The following is a 10,899-nucleotide window of genomic DNA, read 5'->3' on the forward strand; positions in this document are numbered from 1 at the left end:
TGAATTGTCACAAGCTAGACAGCCTTTGAGAAGGCAGGTGAGTGGGTGGAGCCCCACTTACGCATCGCTACGCCTGCGCAAGACAGCGAGGGGCGTGATCATGGGTCCAGGCCGGAAGCGGGAGGCTGGAAGGGCGGGCCGGCTGGTGTCCCCTTTCCGGCCGGTCCCCATGGAGGCGCTGGGGAAGCTGAAGCAGTTCGATGCCTACCCTAAGACTCTGGAGGACTTCCGGGTCAAGACCTGCGGGGGTGCCACGGGTAGGTCTCGGCGCGGGCAGGGTTGCAAGGAGGGAGCTGTCCTCGCGTTCGGACCGGGCTCCCGGACCCTCCGTGGCCTGCTAAGGGGCTGAGGGGTGGGATATAGGCCGATCCAAATCTCGCTCTCACCCTGCAGTGACCATCGTCAGTGGCCTTCTCATGCTCCTGCTCTTCCTATCGGAGTTGCAGTATTATCTCACTACGGAGGTGAGGGGCGTGGCCTAGAGCGTGGGCGGGGCCTGGCATTCTAAGGGTAGGACCCTTAAAGGTGGGAGAGGGGAGGAGAGGCGAGGAGAGTGAGAGTAGGGTGAGAGTAGGGGCGAATCTGACTGAGATAGTCGCTCTCTAGGTGCATCCTGAGCTCTACGTGGACAAGTCTCGGGGGGATAAACTGAAGATCAACATCGATGTTCTTTTCCCGCACATGCCTTGTGCCTGTGAGTACCCGATTGTGAGTGGGGAGTTGGACTCCTGGACGTAGGGTGGGCTTCCAGATTTACACCTCTGGCCTTAGATCCCAGAGTGAATGCCAGGCCATCCTCATTCCCCGAGTCAGTTCTTCCTCGAGATACATCTTTCCCATCAAAGCTCAGCTCTCCGGATCCCTGGAGTCGTAGCACCTTAGCTTGCCTCTACGTTTCCAGACTTGAGCATCGATGCCATGGACGTGGCCGGGGAGCAGCAGCTGGATGTGGAACACAACCTGTTCAAGAAACGACTAGACAAGGACGGCGTCCCCGTGAGCTCAGAGGCTGAACGGCACGGTAACCAGGGGAGGGGGACAAGTCCCCGATCCTACAGCTGGACATGCCTGCCTTCCACACAGGGGCCTTTGCAGGCTCAGTGACACCGTAGGCAGAAGCCAGCTGGCTTGCTTAGGGTTCTACAACTATTAAAAGTCAAGAGTCAGTTGAATCCATGCTTCTGGTATTGGAACATTGAGTAGAATACCTTAGGGGCTGGAGAGAGGGCCCAGTGGTTAAGAGCAAGACACTTTGCTCGGTTATCGTTTCTCAAGCTTGAACATGGGTCTTCCTTAGGTAAAGGAAGTTTGCTTGTCCACCTCATTGGCTAGAGTACTGTCCCCCGTTGCAGTGCGAATATCCTAAGATTAAGAGTTTAAATTCTCGAGTAGAGTTGCCTGGGTTCGGATCTAGCATTGTCTTGCAGTTTGTGAGCATGATCTATAAACTGGTGATGAATGGTAGTAACCCATCCATGAGCAGGGCTGGATGCAGTACAGACTGGTCTCAGCTTACGACGCTCTGACTTGGAGATGGTTTGAAAGCATGCCTGTACAACCATTCAGGTCTTCACTTTGAGTAGAGGAGTCAGTCATTGGAGGTACTCGGTGCTTTGTTAGGAACTAGTCTTCATGTCAGATGGTTTGCCCAGCTGTTGGCTGGGTAAGTATTCTGAGAATGTTTAAGGCAGTATAGATTAAGCTATAATGATCTGTGTCTTAGATGTATTAAGTGCATTCTAAAATATGATATTTTACCATCGGAAACCTCATCCTGAGTTGGGGGATCAGTAATACATAATCAGTACACAACCCATAAGTAATCTTTTTTATTTTTAAGATTTTATTTATTGTTTTTTGTTTGTTTGTTTGTTTGTTTTTTCGAGACAGGGTTTCTCTGTGTAGCCCTGGGCTGTCCTGGAACTCACTCTGTAGACCAGGCTGTTCTTGAAGATTTTATTTATTGTTAAGTACACACTGTAGTTGTCTTCACACACACACCAGAAGAGGGCATCAGACCTCATTACAGATGGTTGTGAGCCACCATGTGGTTGCTGGGATTTGAACTCAGGACCTTTGGAAGAGCAGTCGGTGCTCTTAACCACTGAGCCATCTCTCCAGCCCATAAGTAATCTTTCTAAAAGACCTGGTATAGAGTGTTCACTTTGAGCAGTTTCCCTAAGTTGCTGTCTCTGTTACCCTCAGCCCATCTCACTGTGTAGAACTCACAGATCCTCTTGCCTCTGTCTCCCAAGTGCTGGGGTTAAAGGTATGGGCTACTACTCCCAGATCAGACCCAGTCTCAGAGTCTAAGGGGATGGAACAGGACAACAGGAACTTGCCTGTACCAACTAACTCTTAGTGTTTACTGCTGTTTTCTGATACTGAGTATATGTAATGGCCGTAACACCTGACCATCATGTGTGTGGCTGGTTTTGCCTAGCCCAGGGACTTATGTGGGGGGAGCTGTGGCTGTGGATGTCACTGTGTCTGCTTCATGCTGTGCTTTTGCCCCTGCCCTGCCCAGAGCTTGGGAAAGTCGAGGTGACAGTGTTTGACCCCAACTCGTTGGACCCCAATCGCTGTGAGAGCTGCTACGGCGCTGAGTCAGAAGACATCAAGTGAGCCACGCCTCAGGGCATGGGGAGTAAGACCTGAGAGAGTAGAGGCGTTATATTCCTCACTATTCATAGCAGTTAGTGATAATAATAAGTGATAACAGTTAGCAAGCAGGCCCGCTGGCAATTGCACTCCTACGGGGCCTGCTCTTCAGTCTAGAGAACCATTTGCCAGGCATCCAGTCCTTGTCTTCAATCTGAGCCACATTGCTTCTCTATGTAGGGATAATAACACCCTCCTTGCCAAAGTTAAGTGTATGTTATATGTAAAACCCTGACGTACAGGGCCAAAGCTACGTTATTACACCTCCACTATGTGCCAACCACTGTGCGATTTCACAGCCCCAACCCCTGAGAGACTGACTCAACAGGTCTAGAGAGATGTACTTTTCAGAAAGAAGAGGGGGAATAATAATACTGTTACATGTGGCTGACAGTTGGCTTTTATAGCAATTTTTACGTGTGCAGTTAATTGGCGCTAAGAACATTCACACCACCTTCTGCAGTGGGCAGAATAGCGTTGGTGTTACTCCCCAGGGCACTGTGGCTGGGCTCTCATCCCTTCATGACTTCTCAACAGGTGCTGTAACAGTTGTGAAGATGTGCGGGAGGCCTATCGCCGTCGAGGCTGGGCCTTCAAGAACCCGGACACCATTGAGCAGTGTCGGCGAGAGGGCTTCAGCCAGAAGATGCAGGAGCAGAAGAATGAAGGCTGCCAGGTGTACGGCTTCTTGGAGGTCAACAAGGTACCAGGAGGGAGCAAAGGGAGACAGCTGGGTGAATCAGGCATGTTGGTGACTCGGAGAATGAGAGGAAATGTCCCCTACAGGTGGCTGGAAACTTCCACTTTGCCCCTGGGAAGAGCTTCCAACAGTCTCATGTGCATGGTGAGTGATCCAGGGTCAGTGGGGCGCTTAGCTCTCAGATTCCCTCATGGCAGATTGGTGTGCCCCTTACCTGGCCAGTGTTCTTTTACCGTGGAGCCAGAGTAAGAGAGCAGGTTAGCACAGTGGTAGAGAATATAGGGCAGGGGTATGGATGCTCAGAAGTAGTGTTTACCTAGTGTGCATGAAGCCCTGGCTTGGATCTCGTCTGTATGGTGCAGGATTTGGTACCCTTAGCGGTGCTAATGTGTTCATTCACTAGACAGTAGCAATCACCTGCTGCGGGCCGTGTGTCAGTCTAGGTATGAAGATCCTAAGTCAGTAAAGTCCCTGCACTCAGAGTGTTCAGACAGACAGCTGGGCATGGTCCACATACCTACAACCCAGCACTTGGAAGGTAGATAGAAGGATCCGTTCAAGGTCATCCTTACATAGCACGTTTGAGACTAGCCTTAGTTAAATGAGACCCTGCCTCAACACACTCCTTACACACACACACACACACACACGAAACAAACAAACAGGCATATAAAGTACATGATATATCCTCTACTATTAAGTAATGTGGACTTGGGCTGGAGAGATGGCTCAGTGGTTAAGAGCACTGACTGCTCTTCCCAGAGGTCCTGAGTTCAAATCCCAGCAACCACATGGTGGCTCACAAGCATCTGTAATGAGATTTGATGCCCTCTTCTGGTGCGTCTGAAGACAGCTACAGTGTACTTACATATAATAAATAAATAAATCTTTAAAAAAAAAAAATGTAATGTGGACCACACCAAAGACCAGCCTGGTCTACATGGTTAGTTTGGGGCTAGCCAGTACTATATACTGAGACCTTGTCTCTAAATAAATAGATAACATAACAATAATGTAGACCAAAGCAAGGCAGAGTAAGATGGTGGAGGGGACACCATCTGCTGTTTTAGTTAAGGTGGTTTAGGAACTACTGTGGGGTTACCCATGTGCCAGGACCTGAGCAAAGCGAGGCGGCTAGCTGTGGTGATGCCTAGGCAGCATAGCAGGCAGAGAGAGCAGCAGATGTAGATGCTGAGGGCCTGCATGTGCTTGGCAAGTCCCAGTGATAGTGAGCCTTGGAACACAGAAGCTGAAGGACGGCCACATAGGGCAGCAGGGCCAGGCTTCTGTGCTGTGTGAGCTGACTTCACCCTTACAAATAAGGTCAAGCAGGATGGCTCAGACTCGATTCCAACACTCAGAAGGCAGGATTAGGAGGATCTCGTTGAGTGCCAGGCCAGCGAGTGCTGCATAGTGAGGCCTTGTCTCCCCCCACCAAAAAAAAAAAAAAAAAAAAATTAAAGAAGCACAATCAGCACCTGGTGGTAGAGGGTGGGAGGGGCCAGGGCAGCACACGAGGCTCAGTGGAGAAGGTCGCAGTGACCAGGCCTGGCAGAGATGGTGGAGCATGGCTCAGAGTGGTGGTGGTGAAGCGGTGGGTTCTGGATACATTAAAGGTAGAACTGAGAAGATACCAGTGGGTGTGACAGAAAAGGACAAAGGCGTCCAGGACAACGTGAGTTTTATGAGTTTTATGCCTGAGTAGTGGGAAGGTTAGAACTACCGTTTAGAAGACCTAAGGGGATGGGCTGGAGAGGGGTGGTTGTGCACAGGTGTGGGCATAGGACAGACATTCAGTTTCTGACCCTTTCAGGCCAGTAGGAGTTTCATTTCCTAGGTTCTGTGCTTACCAAGTAGTTTTTCCTGGGAGTTGGGGGAGAGGAACTAGCAGGGAGCTGCAGATGTTGGACCTCACACATACTCAGAGCTCTTCTTCAGGCACAGGATTGTGGAGAAGGGACCTCTGCCTGAATCCTCCAGCTTCTGGCGTTAGAGGAGGCTAAAGATGGCTGGTGATCCGGGCGTGGTGGCACACGTCTTTAATCCCAGCACTCGGGAGACAGAGGCAGGCGGATTTCTGAGTTCAAGGCCAGCCTGGTCTACAAAGTGAGTTCCAGGACAGCCAGGGCTATACAGAGAAACCCTGTCTCGAAAAACCAAAAAAAAAAAAGAAAGAAAAAGAAAAGAAAAGAAAAGAAAAATAAAGATGGCTCACCAGCCAGGGGAGTAGACCATGGAATGTCAGGAACATTGGTGGCCCTCTCAGACCCTGGCTGTAACCAGGGTCTGAGATTGTGTTAAGGGCAAGGTGCTTGAAATTGAAGATGTGAACATATGTCATCACTGCCATTGTCAAGTTTAGACGCTGGTGACAGCTGAGGACTGGGAAGTGGAGGATGAGACCGAGAAGGAAGGAAAGACTGCCCAGGAACTGGTGCACAGACCTCAGAAGGCTCACGTGAAGCAGGCTGTGCACATGCAGGACTGTGGGAATTCACCATCACATCACAAAAGTGAGGCTAGAGAGGAGAGCGACAGTGTGACGGGCGGATCTGGAGGGGACAGGTTAGTGCCTGAGCATTAAGACTGGCCAGCTGTGGCAGCCAGGAGAGCAGCCTCCAGTCACAGCAGGCAGAAACACATGCAGGTTGCCCCTAGCTGCTGCTCTGGCATAGGAAGCAAGGTCATTAGCTGAAGGCTGAGGAGAGGGGGATGGAGGTGGCAGAGATTTGAGAGAGGCCACAGTGGGCACCTCTGTTTTCTAGGACAGTGGGTAGAAGTGAGAACATCTGTGGGATTCTCTGGGGTTTAGGGACAAGGGAGTCAAGAGCGCATGATCACAGAGGTGAGCCATGGGAAGAAGTGAGCACTCCGGGTTGGGTAGCAGTGGAAGCCAGTAAGGAAACTGAGGCCGCAGACTGCGCCAGGCCTTCTGTGTGGTGGCAGAGGGCAGTTGGATTGGGTGGGAAGGAACAGGAGGAAGTTAGGCTGGTGGTGCAGCTACTGCTAATGTCAGGTTAGGGACTGAGCAATAGCTGGAGGTATGGACTGGGGGAGAGGAACAGGGGAGAGGGCTGCTCAACTGTGAGGAACGGATGTTGGAAGGCTCCTGTACGTGACTGTGGGACTCAGGAGAAGCTGTGACTCAGCTGTCGTCAAGGATGGACAGTCCTCGGGGTGCCTAGTAGTATTTTGTGATTACACAGTAAGGTGCTTTGATCTGCACCAGAGCTGAGGACTGAGAGTGGATCAGGGGACGGTGATCTGACAATGGCAGTAAGGAGCTAGAAAGGCCAAAGGGGGTAAGATAGGTACGGGAGACCACATAGTCACTGAGGGGATAGAGTAGAGTTGGTGCCTGTGGATGACACAAAGAGTAAAAGGCCTAAGTAGAGGCTGAAGACAGGAGTCTGCTACCTGGTGGGGTGTGGCTGGGGTGGCAGTTAAGATCACACTGGGAGATGGCTACCAGGTAAGAGGAAGGCAGGGAATGAGTAGAGCCCATAGGCCTGGCTGCTCTGAGTGACTAAGGTAAGCATATATGGGGTCATGTGCAGCAGCTCTGCAGGTCTATCAGATAGTCTGTGCCTACATTGGGGGAAAGGCAAGGGGAGCAAGGAGGTGGTCTAGAGGACCCTGCAGAGCTCTGGAATCCTGCATCCCCTTACTCTTGAGGAGTAAAGTGGACTTGCTGAAACTATAGAAAGATACCAGTGTGGCACTGTATGAAACTGTAGGCGCCAGGCCTCACAGACACTCAGGAGATTGGGCAGGCATGACAGCAGCATGTCTGCGCCTCCTCTTAGGTCTACCCTCAGAGTCCTGAACCCCAGGGAACTGACTCTGAGTACAACGATGCCCATACACAGAGCTCCAGTGCCAGTGGCCAGACATCTGCCGCAGCCCTCAGAGTATTTTTTTTTTTTAACATCTTGGTTGATTGCAGGGTGTGAATCATACGGTGTAATTTCTTGTAAAGTTGACCAGGTACTGCCTCTCTTAGATCCTCCTGGTCCTTAGGACAGCCCTCTGCAGAGAAGGTCGTGTAGCTGGGAGACGGTTTTAAGGCTCTAGGTCTTTGGTTCTTCTTAGACTAGCTATTTTTTTCTGCTTAAGCTACCTCCTATGCCTCTTTGGTCCCAGAAGAGGCCTTTTAGCTGGGGCTAGACCCTCGTGCTGAAGCAGGAATGTCAGTCCTCCCTCCTCCCATGGATCTTGCTCCATAGATCTCACTGTGAAGCTCTGAATCTTTGTTCTCTTCCTCCTCTCTCCTTCCCCCATGCTGCAGTCCATGCTGTGGAGAGTAAGTGGCCCTGCCCCCCAGGGAGGCCAAGCCCCCACTTCTGAGGCAGCCTGCCCTCCTGGAATGGGGAGGTTTGGATGGGTCTGGGATGTATCTTTGAGGTGGGGTTCCTCACAGCTGGTAGTTGGGACTAGAAGATGGGATGAAATTGTTGCTTCAGGACCCCCTTGAGACACCTTTGGGGAATTTTGAGGGCAGAAGCACCAGAGTCCCTGTCCCTTTCCCCCCTTCCCCCCATGCTGGCTTACGTTGGGGTCCAGTGATTTGCCATTAACTCTAGTTAGTGATCTAGTCAGTAGATTTTGTTTCCTGAGCTAAAAGCCCTGCCTGGAGTCAGTTGCCTAGAGCTACTTACTGTCAGGGAAGAAAGATCTGTGTTCTTGCCCACCCCATGTGAGGGTATGAACTCTCACCCAGGTCCAGGGCAGGCCCTGACCAGCTGTCCTTAAGCAGCACCAGGGCTACCAGGGTGATGGTGACTAGGAGTCCGAGAAGAGTTAGGTGCGTCACACTCCACAGGGAGGAGACTGGGAGCAGCCAGGAGCCTGGTCCTGCCTGCCTAATGACCCTGTCTTCTTCTCTCCTAGTTCATGACTTGCAGAGCTTTGGCCTTGACAATGTACGTACCAGGTGGAAACCATGGAGGTTGGGTGGCATGGAGACTGGGCTACTCATGTCTGACATGGGGGGCAGAGAAACCTCTCCCCATTGTTCAGCTGATGTTTCAGACTCGGGGGTTGTAGAGTACATCCTTGAGAAGGAACCTCAGAGCAAAGCCAGAAGGGAGTATGACATTCCTAGGTGGGTATAGATGGCCAAGGCTGACAAACGTTGGCGGGGCCAGAGCACTTGGGACTTGGCAGCCACCCTGAGGAATCGGCTCTTTGCTTCAGAACAGAGGGCAGTTGTCCGCTCACCATAACCAGGGGCATGACATAGTCACATTTGCATTTCTAAGCATCCCTCAAGAAAGCTGGCAGTTAGGGGCTTCTGGCTTAGGTCTTCATCCGTTGAGGGGTCCAGGCAGGACCAATGTCTACTATGCACTCCATGAGTCTTTGAAGTTGTACCTTAACCCTGGAGCCCCAGGAACCTGTGGACTGAGAAAGGAATCCTTCAGTGAAAGCAGGAGATGCCTGGTACAGCCAGTCCTTCCATCAACGTCATAGCTTCTCCCTTCATCCCTCCCTTTCCCCCTGCATTGACAGACTCAGGTGTCCCTCTCTGCTGCTCTAGATAGTTCTGGGTGGCGTGGGTGGTGTACTGTCGGGCCTCAGCCATCTGATTGCTTGCAGATCAACATGACACACTACATCAAGCACCTGTCATTCGGGGAGGACTACCCAGGAATCGTGAACCCCCTAGACCACACCAACGTGACTGCACCCCAAGGTACCATCCTGGGAGGTAGCCCCTTCTCCCATCAAAACCCAGCGTGCCTGGCAGCAGCCATGCCCTGTGCTCTCCTCTCCACACAGCCTCCATGATGTTCCAGTACTTTGTGAAGGTGGTGCCCACAGTGTACATGAAGGTGGACGGGGAGGTGAGTTCAGGGAGTACGGGGACAACTCGTCTTCGAGCACTGGAAGTCCTTGTGTAGTTCCTCAGCCTGGCCAAGGAGGTACTGCTCTCTCCGTACAATGGATGCAGCTGAGGCCTGAAGAGTAGAGGTCTGCCCTCACTGCAGTCACAGGCTCACCACCACCTGGCCTGCCTGCTTCCCACACTGCCTCCAGACAACTCTTGGGTGCTCAGTGACTCCCATTCTATGTTCTGGGCTGGGTTAGCCAGGTCAAGCATCCCTTGGGCCTGCTCTGTTTTGTGGTCTGTAGAGCAGCCAGTCTGTGGAGTGCTGTAACAGGGCTCAGGGGCAAGGAAGTGAGTGCCAGCCTTAGGGTGGCACTGCAAGAGTGTTTTCTCACCCCTGGACCTCCAGCGAAAGGATTGACCAGATGTTGCTACAGCAGGTCAACTGTAAGGTGCTGACTAGTAGGCTAGCTGGCTAGTTAGGTGACCAGGCAGGGGACCACAGGAGTTCTGACAGTGCTAGTTACCGACATGGGACCCTCATGTCTCTTCAGATAGTCACAGCCTCACAATGGGCAGGCCTCAGAACACCCCTGAGCCAGTTTCTGAGCCTTTCTCTGTCTCGGACCCTTCCTACCACAGGTGCTGAGGACGAACCAGTTCTCTGTGACCAGGCATGAGAAGGTTGCCAATGGGCTCCTGGGTGACCAGGGCCTGCCGGGGGTCTTTGTGCTGTATGAGCTCTCACCAATGATGGTGAAGCTGACAGAGAAACACAGGTGAGGTCTAGAGCGGCAGTAGCCAAGGCTCAGGGCCAGTGAGAGCCAGTGCCTGCTGAGCCCTCCTGTTGCCTTTTTAGGTCCTTCACCCACTTCCTGACAGGTGTGTGCGCCATCATTGGGGGCATGTTTACAGGTAAGAGGTTCTAGGGCACTTTTGGGGGAAACGGGTGCCCCAGGCTTCCCTGTGCTGTAGATCTGAGAACGGTCACATACTGGGCAAGGGGTCCACTGCTGAGTAGCATCCTTAGTAGTGTCCCAGGCCTTGGCTGGGGAAGAGGAATGCCTTAAAGACCAAGGAAAATGCTCGCTGGCCAGTTAGGTGACAGGCAGGGGTCCTCGGTCTCTCCCTCAGTGGCCGGCCTCATTGACTCGCTCATCTACCACTCCGCTCGGGCCATCCAGAAGAAAATTGACCTAGGGAAGACAACGTAGCTCTCTCCCTTCCCCACGGCTTGTCCTGCCCTCTCCTCCCCTGTGGGTTTACCCTCCAGCCTGTCAACTACCCATATGCCCTCCTCAGCCAGCCCAGCCAGGGCAATAAATATGAATTGTGATAGGAATGACTGGTCTCAGTGTGGTTCTTGGGATCTGGCTGGAACCTAGGAACAGCCCCTTCTCTTAGTCACATGTTGAAATCCATTGTGACTGAGAGGCCAGGGTCAGCCCTTTGGAAGTCCCATGTGCATCCCTGTGTAATTTGGCTTTATTTACACCAGACTGATACCAGCTTCACAGCTCTAGCTCTGCCTTTAGTCCTTATTCTATGACTAGAACTTTCTACGGTAAATATCTTAGAGCCACTATCACAGAGCTCTGAGTCTAGGCTGGAATTGATCACGTCTGCACTGACAGACAGCTAAAGCAGAGGCTACCTCCCACAGCCTGGCCTCATCACGTCTGCACTGACAGACAGCTAAAGCAGAGGC

General features: G+C 52.0%; 1 protein-coding gene across 2 annotated transcripts; it reads left to right on the forward strand.

The window, feature by feature from the left end:
* Positions 1-62: 62 nt before the first annotated feature.
* Positions 63-10,533, forward strand: Ergic3 (ERGIC and golgi 3). Of its 2 annotated transcripts, XM_029474537.1 has the most exons (14): positions 63-257; positions 394-464; positions 607-694; positions 902-1,021; positions 2,528-2,621; positions 3,199-3,364; positions 3,448-3,505; positions 7,650-7,664; positions 8,252-8,283; positions 8,960-9,056; positions 9,143-9,207; positions 9,834-9,970; positions 10,051-10,106; positions 10,326-10,533. In XM_029474537.1, exons 1-14 carry the CDS (start codon positions 101-103, stop codon positions 10,403-10,405), a joined length of 1,236 nt encoding a protein of 411 aa, XP_029330397.1. In that variant the 5' UTR covers positions 63-100; the 3' UTR covers positions 10,406-10,533. The 2 variants fall into 2 exon arrangements, with proteins under 2 accessions (XP_029330397.1, XP_021039785.1); XM_021184126.2 differs by lacking the exon at positions 7,650-7,664.
* The last annotated feature ends 366 nt before the right edge of the window (positions 10,534-10,899 follow it).

The sequence above is a fragment of the Mus caroli genome, chromosome 2 (genome assembly GCF_900094665.2).
Source record: "Mus caroli chromosome 2, CAROLI_EIJ_v1.1, whole genome shotgun sequence".
In the NCBI taxonomy this organism is placed as follows: domain Eukaryota; kingdom Metazoa; phylum Chordata; class Mammalia; order Rodentia; family Muridae; genus Mus; species Mus caroli.